At 37.8% G+C, this 18,492-nt stretch overlaps 2 protein-coding genes across 3 annotated transcripts; one reads left to right on the top strand and one right to left on the bottom strand.

Annotated features, from left to right (window-relative positions):
• Positions 1-1,576: 1,576 nt before the first annotated feature.
• On the bottom strand, positions 1,577-5,272 carry txn2 (thioredoxin 2). Of its 2 annotated transcripts, none has more exons than XM_046843948.1 (4): positions 5,144-5,272; positions 4,215-4,483; positions 2,670-2,793; positions 1,577-2,211 (listed from the first exon to the last, which is right to left on the bottom strand). In XM_046843948.1, the coding sequence occupies exons 2-4, from the start codon at positions 4,481-4,483 to the stop codon at positions 2,095-2,097; spliced, it is 510 nt and encodes a 169-aa protein (XP_046699904.1). In that variant the 5' UTR covers positions 5,144-5,272; the 3' UTR covers positions 1,577-2,094. The 2 variants fall into 2 exon arrangements, with proteins under 2 accessions (XP_046699904.1, XP_046699905.1); XM_046843949.1 differs by lacking the exon at positions 5,144-5,272 and adding an exon at positions 4,811-4,829.
• A 1,845-nt stretch (positions 5,273-7,117) lies between these two features.
• On the top strand, positions 7,118-12,298 carry LOC124382144. The gene is made up of 2 exons (XM_046844270.1): positions 7,118-7,398; positions 11,044-12,298. The coding sequence occupies exon 2, from the start codon at positions 11,064-11,066 to the stop codon at positions 12,087-12,089; it is 1,026 nt and encodes a 341-aa protein (XP_046700226.1). The 5' UTR covers positions 7,118-7,398; positions 11,044-11,063; the 3' UTR covers positions 12,090-12,298.
• The last annotated feature ends 6,194 nt before the right edge of the window (positions 12,299-18,492 follow it).

Below are 18,492 nucleotides of genomic sequence, written 5' to 3'. Positions count from 1 at the left end.
TGAGTGTGGTGCTATTTATCCTGTGGAACTCTTAGATAATACTATTCTTTCTTACATTTCTTTAAATTAGCCACAGGGTTTTGTTTACTTTAGCATCGAGTTAGCAACTACACAAAACGTTTACAACTATTAGCTTCTATGTTAGCTGCTAAAATGAAGACGTTCAGGTACGACAAATCTGCTGACTGTTGCGATAAATGCTAGCTGTCAGGTTAGCTAGCTAGGGTTTGGTTTGGTTTGATGATTGTGGCTTTATTTATTTCTTGGATCTCCGAGAAATTTTTATTTTTGTCATTTGACATCCTGTCATGTGAGGAAGTATTTCACAAAAGTGAACATTTTCAGGGCCGACAAATCTGCTGACTGTGACTTTAATGTCAGGGTGTAATAAATGCTAGCTAAGTTGTCAGGTTAGCTAGCTAAGGCTGCGATGCAGTGAGGCGTTTTGGTCACTGGTTGGTTACTGTGTCCCTGAGGTTTGGTTTTATGACTGTGGTGACATTTATTTATTTATTAATTTCTGAAGAACAAATCATGAGCAAATTTAGTGTTTGGGTTTTATTTAGCATAAAATGATCAACCACACACCATAGCTAACTAGCTTCCATGCTAATTTTAAGCTTGAGTCTATGATTTATGGTGTCAGGCTTGTACAATACACAATCACAATATCACCAACATTTTATATGAGAACGTACTTTTTATTTCCACCTTTACGAACTATGGAAAACTCTCGTGAGGCAGCTTCTGGTCATGTGACTCGTGGAATATTTAAAACATCTCCACAGGAGTGAACACGTTTAGGTATAATTAAACGCTAGTCGCTGACCAGGTAAATCTTAAAAGTGTAATTACATGTAATGAGGTGTTTGGCTGAACATTTAACATGAAAAAATGTGGACGTTCTTTCAAGAACCGGTCTGGAGAAGCTTGTTTGTGGTGCCATGCATCAGCCAATGAACCTTAATGGAAACTGGCGTAATGGTTTCCATTAGGGATCTTCTGGTTCCCATTTACTCTATATACAGCCAAAAACCATTAGAATGGGTTTGTATGTGTGGTGTTTAATGGGTAGATGATTACCATTACAAAAAAAAATGACAAAACATAAGGAGCAACTTGAATTGAAGGACCATTACAGACCATCAGAAACTCCATTAGAAACAATGAGGAATAATTCCAGATTTCTATATTTTCATGTGTAGCACAAAAAGAACTTGTAGGGCTTAAAGAACATAGAAAGGAAGATGGAGAAGTTACCCAGCATGCACCTCTGCCATACATTTATGTCAGAAATGTAGACATAACAGTGGATTATTTCCAGCTCTGGTGTAATGGTCCATAATCTCATTAACATTTGGCTTTGGTTCATGCAAGAACACAACAGACTGAAGCTGCGATTCATTTTCACACACACACACACACACACACACACACACACACACACACACACACACACACACACAGAAACTCATTACACTGGAATGTCAGACACGTCCATTACGAGTCAAGGGGATTTTTTTCCCCTTCCCTGAGTTACTCCTGCATGACTGGAAAGAAGAAAGAGCTCACAGGCTTTGGAAGAACATCACACATCTGCTTTATTTCAAAACCTATTTTAGCTGGTCGCGTTACACCACGTTTATGGAGATAAAACCAAAATGCGAACCACAAATCGTCAGAGATCACATTTTCTTGGTAAAACTCTCCGATTTCACAGTAATCTGAACACAACACACTTTTTTCCCCTCATACATGTTTGTGTTTATTGATTGGTTTTCCCTTGTCGGGGCGAGAACACTGATCTGGGATCAGAACTATTGCCTGTGTTTTGAACTGCATTCATCAACAGATGATTTGTGAGATAAACATGATGCTGTGCTGAACATGATCAGTGCTGTCTCGTAGGGAATTGGGTTAAAGTCAGAGGTCGCCCTCTGGAGGACGACACGGGGACAACATCAGAAAAATCTAAGAGATACAGTGTGACGATTACGAGGCAAATTATGGATTAGCCTGGTGTGTGTGTGTGCGCGAGCTTAGCTGTAAACGAAAGTGTAAAGAGGGTTGGGTTTGAGGGTTTGACTGACAAAATCATTGTCCAATTAGCTTGTTAACAAACGAATCCAGCTGGTCTTCGTCTTTTACCCCGACGAACTGGTCGATGACATCACCTTTGCGCATGGCTATCACCGTGGGAACTGCAGTCACCTACAACAGCGCGAGATCAACAACAACAACAAAAAAAAGATCAAAGCTATTAATTGACAACCTTCCATTTGTACAAATGGTTCTTTTTGAAGTTCTGCTTCCATACGCTGAAACATGGTGGTGGTAGTACTTTGTTCAGAGTCTCCTGGTTTCTGACTAACCCTTTCCTTTAAAAATATTCTGAAATACTCTCCTCAAACAAGGGACTTTTGAGGGATTTGATATCTTATTGGTCCTCCTCATGTGTTTTGTTAAGTACTCTAGGTATCTCTGGGACATGTTCTTCCAGTGTATTTACACACACAAGACCTTGGACAAGCAATGTGATTCTGAACATTTGGTAGCTTTGTCCTGCTCAAACTTCCTGTAATATTATTTACAATTAAACTCTAAAAACCTGCAGATTTGTGTGTTTGTATTTTTGTCACAGTTCCTGAACTTAGTGCACTTGTTCCTACCCCGTATTCTATAGCGAGGTCTGTGTGTTCATCAATGTCGACTTTGGCCATGGCAACTCGACCCTTCTGCTTAGCAATGGCCTTCTCCAGCCTGGGGCCCAGGATCTTACAGGGACCACACCACCTACAACAAAACACACACATTACAGATATGTACACTGTTGGTCAGGAAAGTGGTAGCTTAGCGGTTAATATGTCATATTTCTGATCAGCAGGTCACTTCTTTTTCCAGGCCACACCCCTTAATCTAGAAACAGGATATGCCACACCCCTTTTGTTGCACCCGAAAAGCCTGAGCTCACACTGCTTATCCTTTATTTAATAATAAAGTCTGGCTTTCAAAAGTCAAGGCACCGATCGTCCATACAGATAGTTTTTCCGGCCCGCTGTCATTACGAGAGCGGCCTCTAGAGGCGAACCACAGATGCTACATGATTTTTTTTTTTTTGCATGTGAGACTATAATTAATGAATATATGCATAATTTTTTACTTTCCCACATTTTCCTGATTCAGTACTGTTTTTTTTTTTACATCAACTGTTATGTTTCAGTTTTTTTCACCGATATCCAGCAATCAGTTATCAGCAAGAACGATCCAACCTAGCTATCGCTCGACCTCTAGTTATTAACGTAGCCCAATTAGCTGTTAGATTCACCCACCAACCAAATACATATGCATGAGAAAGTAAATGTTTTGATTTGTATAATATATAAATAATATATCAATATAATAATAAATATAATAAACTCATTTAGCATTATGAGGCAAAATAAACACATTTGAAGTCATAACAAAATCTCCCAAAAAATACTGGTAGTCACTCTGGCCCGTGTCATTTTCTGATCCGGACCAACTCATTAAGGACACGCCTTTAGCTCCGGGTTTCCTACAGGTTTATAGGCCACGCCTACTTCACTAGATTTACCTCAGAGAAATTCTCAGCTCAGGTGCAAACACCATCAACTTGTAGAGTAACATTTCTGCTCGTGTGTGTGTGTGTGTGTGTGTGTGTGTGTGTGTGTAAAGCTATTATTATAAAAGATAATTAATTAATTAATTAATTAAATAGACCAGTGTGTGTTTAAATGTAGTGTGCTGGGTGTATTTTGTATCCGCACAACCACGTGTACATATGCACGTACATAGAGTGCACACTCTCTCACACACACACACACATTATTGATTTACACCACAGGGTCATGGAGATGCAGATCGAAGCACCAATCGGGAGCCAGAAAGAAAAGTCAATAGGAACAAATTTTTTTCTTCTCCTGCTAATATTTAGGGTTAAATCAGACCCCATGTTTGGAGCGCATTCATTCTCTACGCTTTCTTTTCCCCCCCATCAGAGGATTGTTAGACGAGTTAAAGGGTGTGCCTGCTTTCCTTCCTATCCGTTGAGGAGAATCTGTGCGGTATGCAGCCCCACAGGCCGAGCAGCCTGTAAGTCCATCAACATTCACACCACTTCCTGTGTTAAGAACAGCACCGGAGCTCCGCCCCCTATCTGTGTGGAGCAGGAGCCGAGCTCTGAGGATACGTACTGCGCGTGGAAGTCCACTAGAACGGGCAGATCGCTGTTGATGACCCTCTCTGTGAAGTCGTCATGATCCTGCACGTTGAAGGAGATGCACCTGTGCGAGGACAGCGGGAGGACGCAGGAAGGAGACAGGAAAGACCGTGTGTGGGTCGAGGTGTTCAGGGAGGAGACGTGTGACGAGGACGAGGACGAGGCGGCGCTGGCGGCGGGGAGAAGGCGGAAGTTTTTCGCAGAGGCGGTCCAGATCCTCCTGACGAGCAGACGAGCAGCCATCTGAGAAGAGACCAAGGGGAAGAGATAATCATTAGACATCACGTTCTCAACTGATTTTCACCATAAAAACACAAACTGTGATGTAGACTAATGTAGAAAATGCGATGATAGGAAGCTGAGGTCAGAGTGCAGAGTCTGCTGTGATACAGTGCCCCCTGTTGGACAGAGGTTGAGGGCCTTGCTCAAGGGCCCTAAAGAGTCGCAGCTTGAACCCCCGACCTTCATATGATCACATGCCTGCCCATACATCACTACCGTCTGTCTTTACTTTTCTACACTCATATGACCAGAAAGGAAGCAGGACCGAACGTGCCAGTATTTCTTCACCTGTACGAGTTTTAATGAGGAAATACCCGGATGTGACAACACGTGGGTTGTGTGTTAATTTATATAATCAAGATCACGTGTTTGACTCTCACGTGTAAACACTCCGAACACACCTGAAGTGTCGCGGGCCGGTGTGTGTGTGTATGTGTGTGTGTGTGTGTGTGTGTGTCACCAATGACCTCCGTGTGACGTTGCCTGCTTTTGCAATGCATTTAAATGCAAAAGAAAAAGAACAGACAGACGAAACAAAAATTCGTGGCCATTATCTTCACAAACACTTCACACTACAGACCTCCATAAATCATTAGCAATACATCTAAAATCATTACTCACGGTATTAAATGCTGTTATTGTTAATCCGGACTCTGGTCACACGGACCACCAGCAGAGGAAGAACTTCCGGGAGAGACGAGTCAAGACGAACCGCACAAAGAATCGGCTCCTTTTATATGACTCGTTCAAGTCAACCGACTCTTAGCCCTGAATTTGCAGGTGTTATGTTTACAAATAGATGAATGAAAAGGGGCATAAGTGATCATAACAAACCACATATCATTCTAAAGGTCTAATCCAAGAGCATCGATTTATAGATTCATTTTCAGATTCATCTTCATTGGAACACTTATAAGGAATGTATTTGCTGAATCTAAACACCTGAATGGTTCAGAGGAGGCTTTAGAGAATGTGATGTGGTCAGATGAGACCAAAATTGAGCTCTTTGACATCAACTGGACTCGTCATGTTTGGAAGCAGAGAAATGCTGAATATGACCCCAAGAACACCATCCCCACTGTTAAACATGGAGGAGGACATGTTCTGCTGAGGGTACAGGAAGACGTCACAACATGAACAAGGCCATGCTCTGTAGAATCTTGAATGAGAAGGTCCTGGCCTCAGAACACTGAGGATGAAGATGGGTCATGGACGGGTCTTCCAGCATGACAATGAACCAGAACAAACGGTGAAGGCATGGTCTGATGGTCTTGTAGCCCATTCCAGCCTTGTGCAGGTCCACAGTCTTGTCCCTGGTGTCCTTTGACAGCACTTTGCTCTTTTTATGGTGGGGTGGTGAAGAGCATTGAATGGAGGAGGTTGATTCTGTGATGAGTGTCTTTTAATCACATGAGTTGATATTTAGTTCTGTCCTAAAGGTCTGATTTGGTCTGTAGGAGTCAGAATTGTTGCTAATTTAAAACGGGATCAAATACAAATTAATTTATAATCAACTCATAAAATCAGCATGGGATTAAATCATTATTTCCTCCACCGTGTGTTTGTTTTACTCTCAAACTTCTACACCATTTCTCTGAGGGCTTTAGGCAAAGGAATCAATTTCACAGATTTGAGAGTCGACTCAGGGGTGCGAGTTCTTCTTGTCCTACGCACTATGGATGAGTTTTGGAGTCGCGCGCACTCTGGCGCCCCCTGCAGGCGTCATGAACACTACACCCGAGTTTGTTGCGTGTGTTGATTTCACTGCGTCATGCGTACTGTTCATTTCCCCTTGATTTTACTCCTTTCTGCTTAATAAGTGTGTGTGTGTGTGTGTGTGTGTGTGTGTGTGCACTATAGTCTGACAGAGACACAGAGATATAGATGGTCTTCTTTTACAAAATATAAAAAATAAGTAAAAGGCAAATGATCTGCTTCATATACACTTTAATCTCTAATTAATTGATTAATTAATTAATTGAACAAATAAAAGTACGACCATAAAATTCCTTCTTCTTAATAACAATAGGAACAACAGCATCAATAAAAATTTTTCCTTTTTAAAATGTTAATTATTATTATTATTAATATTATTATTATTGGTATTATATTATTATTATTATTATTATTATATCATTATTATTATTATATTATATTATTATTATTATTATTATTATTATAATATCATTATTATTATTATATTATATTATTATTATTATTATTATTATTGTTATTATTATTATTATTATTATTATTATTATTATTATTAATATTATCATTATTATTGTTATTGTTATTGTTATTGTTATTATTATTATTATTATTATTATTATTATCATTATTATTGTTGTTGTTGTTATTGTTATTATTATTATTATTATTATTATTATTATTATTATTATCATTATTATTGTTGTTGTTGTTGTTATTATTATAATTATAATTATTATTATTATTATTATTATTATATTATTATTATTATTATTATTATTATCATTATTATTATTATTATTATTATTATTATTATTATTATTATTATTGTTGTTGTTGTTGTTATTGTTATTATTATTGATGGTAAATCTCCCCTACATTGGACCATTTGGCCTGAGAGACTGATTTATAATTTACAGAGGCTGAGGGATGAAGGGAAAACCAGCAGTCAGTCAGCTTTCATGTTGGAGAGGCCAAGTATGTGTGTGTGTGTGTGTGTGTGTGTGTGTGTGTGTGTGTGTGTGTGTGTGTGTTTGAGAGACAGGTAAAAGGATGCACAAGTGGAACAGAGACATGACCCTGGGCGGCTCCATGGTAACAGTAGAGCGTAGCATCCACTGACTTTGCTCAGAGAAATTAAAAGGGAAAATCACGCAGCAGTGTTAGTGAGTGTTCATCTCTCCTTCTTTCCTCTCTTTTTTATCCTCCCTTCACCTCTCCTCTTCTTTCTGCTCCTCTCATTACTTCTCCTTTCCTCTCATTACCTCTCCTCTAATCTCTTCTCCTCTAATTAACTCTCTTCTATTCGCCTACACTCTCCTCTCATTACTTCTCCTTTTCTCCCTCTGCTCTTCTCTATTCTCCTCTTCTCTTCTCTCTCTCTTCTCCTCTCCTCTATTCTCTTCTTCTCTCTTCTCCCATATTCTCTTCTCCTCTCCTTTATTCTCTTTTCTCTTTTCCTCTTTATTCTTCTCTTCTCCTCTATTCTCTTCTTCTTCTTCTCCCATATTCTCTTCTCTTCTCCTCTATTCTCCTCTCCTCTCCTTTCCTCTCCTTTATTCTCCTCTCCTCTCCGTTTATATTGAAATATTGTTTTAGAGAGCATTTTTCATTTTGTTAGAAGATAAACATTGTCAATGGGTTAATTGTAATGTTACTATAGAGATTAGTATTAATGTTATTGTTAGTATAGAGATTAGTATTAATGTTATTATGTTAGTAGAGATTAGTATTAATGTTATTATGTTAGTATAGAGATTAGTATTAATGTTATTGTTAGTATAGAGATTAGTATTAATGTTATCGTTAGTATAGAGATTAGTATTAATGTTATTGTTAGTATAGAGATTAGTATTAATGTTATTATGTTAGTATAGAGATTAGTATTAATGTTATTATGTTAGTATAGAGATTAGTATTAATGTTATTGTTAGTATAGAGATTAGTATTAATGTTATTATGTTAGTATAGAGATTAGTATTAATGTTATTATGTTAGTATAGAGATTAGTATTAATGTTATTATTAGTATAGAGATTAGTATTAATGTTATTATGTTAGTATAGAGATTAGTATTAATGTTATTATGTTAGTATAGAGATTAGTATTAATGTTATTGTTAGTATAGAGATTAGTATTAATGTTATTGTTAGTATAGAGATTAGTATTAATGTTATTGTTAGTATAGAGATTAGTATTAATGTTATTATGTTAGTATAGAGATTAGTATTAATGTTATGTTAGTATAGAGATTAGTATTAATGTTATTGTTAGTATAGAGATTAGTATTAATGTTATTATGTTAGTATAGAGATTAGTATTAATGTTATTGTTAGTAGAGATTAGTATTAATGTTATTGTTAGTATAGAGATTAGTATTAATGTTATTATGTTAGTATAGAGATTAGTATTAATGTTATTGTTAGTATAGAGATTAGTATTAATGTTATTGTTAGTATAGAGATTAGTATTAATGTTATTGTTAGTATAGAGATTAGTATTAATGTTATTGTTAGTATAGAGATTAGTATTAATGTTATTGTTAGTATAGAGATTAGTATTAATGTTATTGTTAGTATAGAGATTAGTATTAATGTTATTGTTAGTATAGAGATTAGTATTAATGTTATTATGTTAGTATAGAGATTAGTATTAATGTTATTATGTTAGTATAGAGATTAGTATTAATGTTATTGTTAGTATAGAGTTAGTATTAATGTTATTGTTAGTATAGAGATTAGTATTAATGTTATTATGTTAGTATAGAGATTAGTATTAATGTTATTATGTTAGTATGAGATTAGTATTAATGTTATTGTTAGTATAGAGATTAGTATTAATGTTATTATGTTAGTATAGAGATTAGTATTAATGTTATTGTTAGTATAGATATTAGTATTAATGTTATTATGTTAGTATAGAGATTAGTATTAATGTTATTATGTTTGTATAGAGATTAGTATTAATGTTATTATGTTAGTATAGAGATTAGTATTAATGTTATTGTTAGTATAGAGATTAGTATTAATGTTATTGTTAGTATAGAGATTAGTATTAATGTTATTATGTTAGTATAGAGATTAGTATTAATGTTATTATGTTAGTATAGAGATTAGTATTAATGTTATTGTTAGTATAGAGATTAGTATTAATGTTATTATGTTAGTATAGAGATTAGTATTAATGTTATTATGTTAGTAGAGATTAGTATTAATGTTATTGTAAGTATAGAGATTAGTATTAATGTTATTATGTTAGTATAGAGATTAGTATTAATGTTATTGTTAGTATAGATTAGTATTAATGTTATTGTTAGTATAGAGATTAGTATTAATGTTATTATGTTAGTATAGAGATTAGCATTAATGTTATTATGTTAGTATAGAGATTAGTATTAATGTTATTATGTTAGTATAGAGATTAGTATTAATGTTATTGTTAGTATAGAGATTAGTATTAATGTTATTATGTTAGTATAGAGATTAGTATTAATGTTGTTATGTTAGTATAGAGATTAGTATTAATGTTATTGTTGGTATAGAGATTAGTATTAATGTTATTGTGTTAGTATAGAGATTAGTATTAATGTTATTGTTAGTATAGAGATTAGTATTAATGTTATTATGTTAGTATAGAGATTAGTATTAATGTTATTATGTTAGTATAGAGATTAGTATTAATGTTATTATGTTAGTAGAGATTAGTATTAATGTTATTAGTATAGAGATTAGTATTAATGTTGTTATGTTAGTATAGAGATTAGTATTAATGTTATTATGTTAGTATAGAGATTAGTATTAATGTTATTATGTTAGTATAGAGATTAGTATTAATGTTATTATTGTTAGTATAGAGATTAGTATTAATGTTATTATGTTAGTATAGAGATTAGTATTAATGTTATTATGTTAGTATAGAGATTAGTATTAATGTTATTGTTAGTATAGAGATTAGTATTAATGTTATTATGTTAGTATAGAGATTAGTATTAATGTTATTATGTTAGTATAGAGATTAGTATTAATGTTATTATGTTAGTATAGAGATTAGTATTAATGTTATTGTTAGTATAGAGATTAGTATTAATGTTATTATGTTAGTATAGAGATTAGTATTAATGTTATTATGTTAGTATAGAGATTAGTATTAATGTTATTGTAAGTATAGAGATTAGTATTAATGTTATTGTTAGTATAGAGATTAGTATTAATGTTATTGTTAGTATAGAGATTAGTATTATTGTTATTGTAAGTATAGAGATTAGTATTAATGTTATTATGTTAGTATAGAGATTAGTATTAATGTTATTATGTTAGTATAGAGATTAGTATTAATGTTATTGTTAGTATAGAGATTAGTATTAATGTTATTATGTTAGTATAGAGATTAGTATTAATGTTATTATGTTAGTATAGAGATTAGTATTAATGTTATTATGTTAGTATAGATTAGTATTAATGTTATTGTTAGTATAGAGATTAGTATTAATGTTATTGTTAGTATAGAGATTAGTATTAATGTAAATGTTATCATTGGCATTAACATTAATGTTAGTATGTTTGCGCTCATCTCAATATCAGTATAATTGTTTTATTGTTTATATAAATCACAGTATGTGTTGGTATTTGTGCGTATGCTCGCTATCAGTGTTAGTATAAGTGTTAGTGTCAGTAGTAATGTCAGTATTGTTGTCAGTGTTACTGCAGTCGGAAAGTCGACGTGAAGCAGAGATTCTCTATGTAGCATCAAAACACATTTTACATTATTATTGCAACTTAAGCTGATTTTTTCTCCTTTTTTCACAAAACTTAGACAGCATCTTGTCTGGGATCATGTCTCAGCCCACGCCTGAGCTCCCACTCGTCTCAGATACCTCCTGTTGGAGCACCAACACCAAAATGGAGACAGAAATCAGCGGTAGACTTTACATGAGTGCCAGTGGGTCAGAAGGAGAGAAGTGTGTGCCGTGTCCTCTCCGTCCTGCCCCTCTGTTCCGTTCCATCGGGCCGACAGGATTATCAGCCAGCCTTCCGCCTCACCGCCGCTTACGCTCCATCTTACACAGAGCGCGAGCTGTGCGCCCGGATAACGCTAACGAGAGCAGCATGGTTCGAGGTGGAGAAAATGCTAACGCAGTTGTTTCTCAAGCTACGGACAGACGACTTCCTTTCAAAGACTTCCTGCCTGATATCACGACTCCGAAACTCTGTCCATCACCAAGAGACACAAACCAAGAGACAAGAGGAAGCCACTCGATTGAAGACACACAAACCTTCTTCAGCTTGCAGTCCCCCAACAACCATCTCGCATGTCCATTTCAGAGGCGCCACAGCATGGGACAGCAAGATCCTCCATCGAAGACTTTCACTAGTCGGAGGACCATCGTGTTTCCTCTCACACAGAGGGACACAAGCACCGAGACACTGGCGGGTACAAACAGGAAGAGATGGAGCACAAAGATCAGACAGATCCTGACCGCTGAGAAAGGCAGTGATGAGCAGGACATCAGCGAGCGCTTTCACAGCCTGGTCCTAACAGATGATCGCCCGTCTGCCAGCAAGAACCTGGAAGGTTCTCCAAAGTCAGACAGAAGTGAACCCGAGAGCGAGTGTGAAGTAAAGGGGGTGTGGCCCAGCCGAAGAGACCGACGCCCACATTTCCTGCCTCCAATATCGCATTCGGGATGTCTGTTAGACGTACCATTCGCCCTTCCGGAGAATTCCCCTCCTCCTTCTCCCAGCAGCATCTTCAGCACTCCTTTTTTCCCTCTCAGTGTCCCCGTCCGTCCCCAACGTAAACACAGAGACACCCGAGATGCTGAGTCCAGCGCAGGTCCAAAGCATTCTTTTTACTTTTAGATTCTGTTATGCTTCTGAACAGGCACTGAATTTAAACATCAGTAAGCTCCCTATCCAGAGCGACTTTCATCTCATAGTAGGAATTTATCTCATTCCTACCTCTCAGCAGATATAGGGGCCTTGCTTAGGGGCCCAGGACTGAGAGCTTGGTGTGGCTGGGATTCAAACTCATGACCTTCAGATCCAAATTTCAATGCTTTAAGCACCACCTGCCCATATAACTTATAAGTACCTTCTGAAAAAACCTTCACTTTGTCAAATTCTGGTATTTCTTTGAATAAAAAAATCTTTTTCTGGCTTTTTTATTGCTTTTTAAACACAAACATCATGAGATTTAAAATGTGTTGTCTATATTTTATATATAAAGAGGCTTTGAAAATGATGGAAACACTGAGTCTTTTATGTTTTTTAAGAAACATGTGCATGTTCTGCTCAGTAATGTGGAAGATGTTCCAGTCAAAAATCCTCCATTAGCATGAAGAGCAGCTTTACTACACTCTCAGCATCCGGACACTTCGTTTCTCTTGTAAAACTCACCAAATATGTTCTTCACTTGCAGTTCATCTCAGAGCAGTTCAGTAGGATTGAGGTGCAGTGACCGGGCAGGAGGTTCCATGATAGATATCACTCCAGATGTCTGCTCTTTAAATAACACCGAACTCAAACGTATTCGTTGTTTCGGCTCATCGTCTTGTTGTACGGTGAAGTCGCTTCCAATGAGCCACAGTCCAGATGGAATCACATGGTGATGAAGTACAGAATGGGAGTCATGTTGGATCAGGATTCCTTTCACTTTCCAGAATCTTCCCTGCTCCAAAACAACCCCAAACCATTAAACTTCTACCTCCATGTGTGAGTGTGAGGGTGAGGGAGTCTGATCACATCTTCTCTCCTGTTCTCCGTCTTAGGTTCTTCTGTTAGAGACACAAATGTCACATTTGGACTCCACAGAACTTTCATCCACTCGCTGTGTGTTTTTGCCTTTTAATGAGTTTGCTGCAACATGCATGTGTCACACTTCTTTCAGGGACAGTAAATGAAGTTGCTGTAGGAATGTTTCTTGTCCAGCAGGGGGAAGCAGAGAACTCTGCTCAATACTTCACACCAGGGATACGGGATGCTACTTATATTCTTGGGTGGGTGAAGAAGAGTGATAGCAGGAGTGATTTGTGATAGAAGGGACAGGATTAGAAATTAGTTTATTAGAGGGACTGCGCATGTAGGACGCTTGGAGACAAGGTGAGGGAGGCGAGATTGAGATGGTTTGGACATGTGCAGAGGAGGGACATGGGGTATATCAATAGGAGAATGCTGAGGATAGAGCCACCAGGAAGGAGGAAAAGAGGAAGAGCAAGGAGGAGGTTTATGGATGTGGTGATGGAAGACATGCAGGTAGTTGGTTTAAAAGAGGCAGATGTAGAGGACAGGGGGGTATGGAGACGGATGATCCACTGTGGCGACCCCTAATGGGAGAAGCCGGAAGAAGAAGAAGAAGAAGTTGTTATTGGTGGTCGAGATTAATATTGATTGGTGAATAGTCTTTACACACTGCTGTTGAGGACAAAGCTGCTCTATCAGTTCGTAGACTGGCAGCAGTGACGTGAGCTGGAGAGTCAGACTCTTGGAATCAAAGGTCACCAATAGAGGGAGCTCAGACCTCTTCACCACACACACACACACACACACACACACACACACACACACACACACGGTCAGTGCAGAAACAGAGGTGAGCTCTGTTTGCTGTTTTGCTCTATGTGTGTGTGTGTGTGTGTGTGTGTGTGTGAGAGAGAGAGAGTGTGTATGCAAGCAAGTCTAATTCTGTGTGTGTATGTGTGAGAGAGTCGTTCCTTGACCACCAAACAAACAAGGTAGAGGAAATAGCAAGGATTGCTGGGATTTTTGTGGGGTCCCGGTTGGAAAGAGCAGGACTCAGGGAACAAGGCGTCTCTGTTTGACACCTCTGGCCAGGAGGGAGGAATAGATCGATGAAGGGAGGAGGGGAGGAGGGGAGAAAAGATGAAGGGAGGATAGCGAGCGAGGCTAAAGTCCGGTGAAGTGGGATAGGCTGATTCACAGGGAGTGACTGTGGTTCTGTGCTGAGAGAGCGAAGCTGCTGAGAAAGCAGGACTTTACTGCTTTATCAAGCTGATGTCTGTGACCTTTAACCTTTAGGCAAGCACGCTGCCAGACGGAGGTGTCCTGTCCACGGATGTCTCAGCAGCTTTGATTCGAAGTAGTTTTCCAGCAAAGCAGAATTGACAGGTTACAGGAACGTGGTGTGAATGAAAATTCCTTAGAAATGTTGTCTCCAGGATTAAATACAGTCATTCAGGCGGATGTTTGTTCCAGGAATTTTCTGGATCGGAAAATCAGGCCAAAGGTCCGAGGAAAAAAAAAAACAGCTGGAGTTTTTACTCAAATAGCTCTCAGTCTTCTAGAGTGATGAAAAACACTTACCAGCATAGATATTTAGGGAACATTCTAGGTAGTTATTCTATGCTAATCAAGTAGTCCAGTCATGCTAGTTGCCGGCTAATCGTTACAACCGGAGAACCTAATAAAGTTATATGCTCATGTCTCGAGTTTATCTTCTTCCTGTGAATCCTGGAGGCATCAGCATTGACTGAATTCTTGGAGAACTTCATCCTTTTCAATTTCAAATGTTTTCAAAGAACAATTTGACATTAAAATAAAAAAACGAGACATCGCCATCATGATTGTTGCTCGTTTGTTAGGAATAATGGTGATCAGTGATTTTTGGGGTAATGGTGATTACTGATTGGACTTTGGACGTATTGGTGATCAGTGATTGGTCTGCCAAAAACATCAAATTTATTATAATTCTCAAAGTACAAAGCAAAAAAAACGCCGATCCTCCTCATGATCATGCAGATATATATAATAAGATAAGATAAGGTTGTATTTTGATCACCATTTTTTCACAATTTTACAATCTTGAAAACATGCCAGCGCTCCACCTTAAACCCAGGTGTACATGGATCAGGTTTACACTGACCTTCATCAGAAAAACACCCCAGAATCTATTGTTATTATCCAGGTCACACTGAACCTCGTACACCATGACACCTGGACTTACAATGAAAACACGGTGACATCATGAAACACCGTAGTGTGGAGATGTGATCAGAAGGTGTGTGTTCGGTGGGACACTGCACTCTACATCCTGGTATATTTCCTTATTTTGTGTGTTTTTTTCCCCAGTGTGTGTGGTCGGGTTTTAGAGCTGCATGTCTGGCTGATAAGGTTCTGTTTCCGTCTCTTTGTCCTCCATTAGTGAATAATGTGACACATAAGTCTTACATTCAACACACAAAGAAAACAAAGCACAGGTCTGCCTTATCAGGCGGAAGACGAGGTGTTTTTTCTGTGTGTGTGTGATGCAACTTTGCCAGCACTCTTTTTGTAGCCTGTGATTTACTGCCAGTTGACACACATAAGCGCAGTGTGGGTTGAGTGGAGTGTGTTTGAAGCGATTGTTCACGACACTCAAAGCGCTCATTTACTCCACGCTGCCCAAACAGACTCAGTTTCACACCAAACACACTTCCGAGCAGCAAACAACATCACAGCCAATTACAACAACCTGCTCAAGGAAACCATTCACCTATAAAAATAATACACAAATGTTCCCTTAATACAAATCCAATCACACAGACGGGAAATAAAGAGTCAAACCTACACGTGTTACGCACATGACCTCATCTTTTAGATGGTGTTACAGTACATGAGCGCAGACGAGGATGGACAGGATTAGAAATGAGTTTATTAGAGGAACAGCGCATGTAGGATGTTTTGGAGACAAGGTGAGGGAGGTGTGATTGAGATGGTTTGGACATGTGCAGAGGAGGGACATGGGGTATATCAGTAGGAGAATGCTGAGGATGGAGACACCAGGAAGGAGGAAAAGAGGAAGACCAAGGAGGAGGTTCATGGATGTGGTGAGGAAGACATGCAGGTAGTTGGGGTGAAAGAGGCAGATGTAGAGGACAGGGGGGTATGGAGATGGATGATCCGCTGTGAAGACCCCTAATGGGAGCAGCCGAAAGAAGAAGAAGAAAAATACAGTACATTAGCACAGGTTTGTACTGTAGAACATGCTGGAAAGTGGATTTATTTATTAGACCACAAGTGAACATTTTGTCCTCAAAGATGACGTTAGAAGCAGCAAAATGGGCGAGAGTAAGGATTTGAGAGACAGATTGAGACGTCTAGACGACTGGGTCCGAGCATCATCAAAACTGCATCTCTTGTGGGATGTTCCTGGTCTGTGGTCAGTATCCATCAAGTGCTCCAAGGATGGAACAGTGGTGACAGGGTCGTGGACTGCCGAGGATCATTAACGCACGTGGGGAGCGAAGGCTGGTCCGTGTGGTCTGATCCTACAGACGATCTGATGTAGCTCACATTACTGAAAAAGTTAACACTGATTCTGATGATGCATCACAGTTTGTTGTGTTTGGGGCTGCAAAGCCACAGAACAAGTCAATATTAAGCAGGTGATCATAATGTTAATGAATGTTTTATTTTTTTTCATCTTGCCTTCTAGAGACAGAGTACGAGTGCCATTTTAATAAGCAGCGCAGTGTGATCCCTGATTGGCTGTGCTGTGGTGATTGAATCGTGCTGTTATGGGGAAATAATCGAGTCCCAGACTGGTCACAGTAACGCCTTAATCACAGAGTTACTTACATAATCACTATACAAAATATCACAATAAATAACAGCTGCTTAGTATCAACCGATACTTACTATAAATGCTCCAGGGGTCATTACCTGTCTTATTGCCCCTGTGTGTGTGTGTGTGTGTGTGTGTGTGTGTGTGTGTGTGTGTGTGTGTGTGTGGGAGAGACTGTTTGGGAAGTCAACACTGCAGTTCCTGTTTAAAGTTATAAATATCTGTGAGACTTAAATTCCTAATTCCTCCCGCCTCTCGCTCGGTATGAATACTTGTTTTTTTTCTGTCTAGCTTCCTCTGTTTTGGAACAAAATGTGCCTCATTCATCATCATCATCATCATCATCTCACACACACACACACACACACACACACACACACATATATATATATATGCAATGCTTAAGATTACACACACTATGACTTAATGGCCAGTATGAACATTGTGTGTGTGTGTGTGTGTGTGTGTGTGTGTGTGTGTGTATTGCTCTCGGGTGTGGTGGAATAGGTGTGTCTCTTTTTCATCTACAACACTGAACAAACACACACTCTCGTCCTCTCTCCATCATTCCTCCATACTTCGCTCACTGATTTTTTACATCTGAAACCAGATGTGACCTTTTTTTTTGTCCAGACGTTTCCTGGAAATAACCTTCATCACGTCAGATTGTTTACCATGTGAGACGTAAAAACTAAAAAACCCTGCATGAATCGAGAATATGTAGGTTTTTTTCATATAGACACACCATTTTTTTACTGATAAGGCGCAAAGAAGAGAAAAGTAACAGGTGAAAAAATCGAGAGGGAGTGAGAGAGAGAAAGAAAGAAAGGAAGAAAGAAAGAAAGAAAGAAAGAAAGAAAGAAAGAAAGAAAGAAAGAAAGAAAGAAAGAAAGAAAGAAAAAGAAAATGACAATAAAATAAAATAAACAAAACTAACAGTAAATAAATAAATAAATAAATAAATAAATAAATAAATAAATAAATAAGAGAAACATGGTGTTGGGGAAACTGGAAGATTGTGTGTGTGTGTGTGTGTGTGTGTGTGTGTGTGTGTGTGTGTGTGTGAGCGTGTGTGTGTGTGTGTGTGTGAGCGGTCGGTCTGAAATGAAAGAACGAACGCTCCTGAAATGAAAGATGGAGCAAGAACAAACGAACGAGCCTTTGATCTCTCATTAAACAAAAGCGAGGTCTGAGAAGCGTAATGACAGAGTGTGTATCACTCACGCTGATTTCACGGCCTGTTTCCTGCTTACAAACTCACCATGAAGTGTGATGCTACAGCTTTCTAGTTAGTTGTGTTTAGGAAAATTAATAAACAAACACCGCATAACATCAGAGATTGAAATGAAGTCGGTTCATTGGAACACTGTTGTGTTTTTTCGCCAAGATAAATCGCACACAAACAAACGTCAGTGATGGAAATTGTTTCCCAAAACCCATAAAGTTGAATTAGACGTTAATGCTAATCGTAAAAACGGTTTTATGGAGACTTTTTTCAGTAGTTGACCAACACGTCTGAGGTAAATGTTGATCTTCCTGACAGTTTTGTTGTGTTGTCTAAACAGTGTTTTAAAGAAATATTCTGCCTCTTTTTCCACAACACAGCAAGAAGCTGGATGTATTTAGTGTTTTTATTTATATCCTACACCAGAAATACAGTTATTAGTCCATCATAATTGTGATAAACATTAAGTTTTAGTTGTA

Source organism: Silurus meridionalis, chromosome 29 (genome assembly GCF_014805685.1).
Source record: "Silurus meridionalis isolate SWU-2019-XX chromosome 29, ASM1480568v1, whole genome shotgun sequence".
In the NCBI taxonomy this organism is placed as follows: domain Eukaryota; kingdom Metazoa; phylum Chordata; class Actinopteri; order Siluriformes; family Siluridae; genus Silurus; species Silurus meridionalis.
The sequence above is the reverse complement of the archived record's forward strand: the minus strand, read 5'-3'. Positions and strand labels throughout refer to the sequence as shown.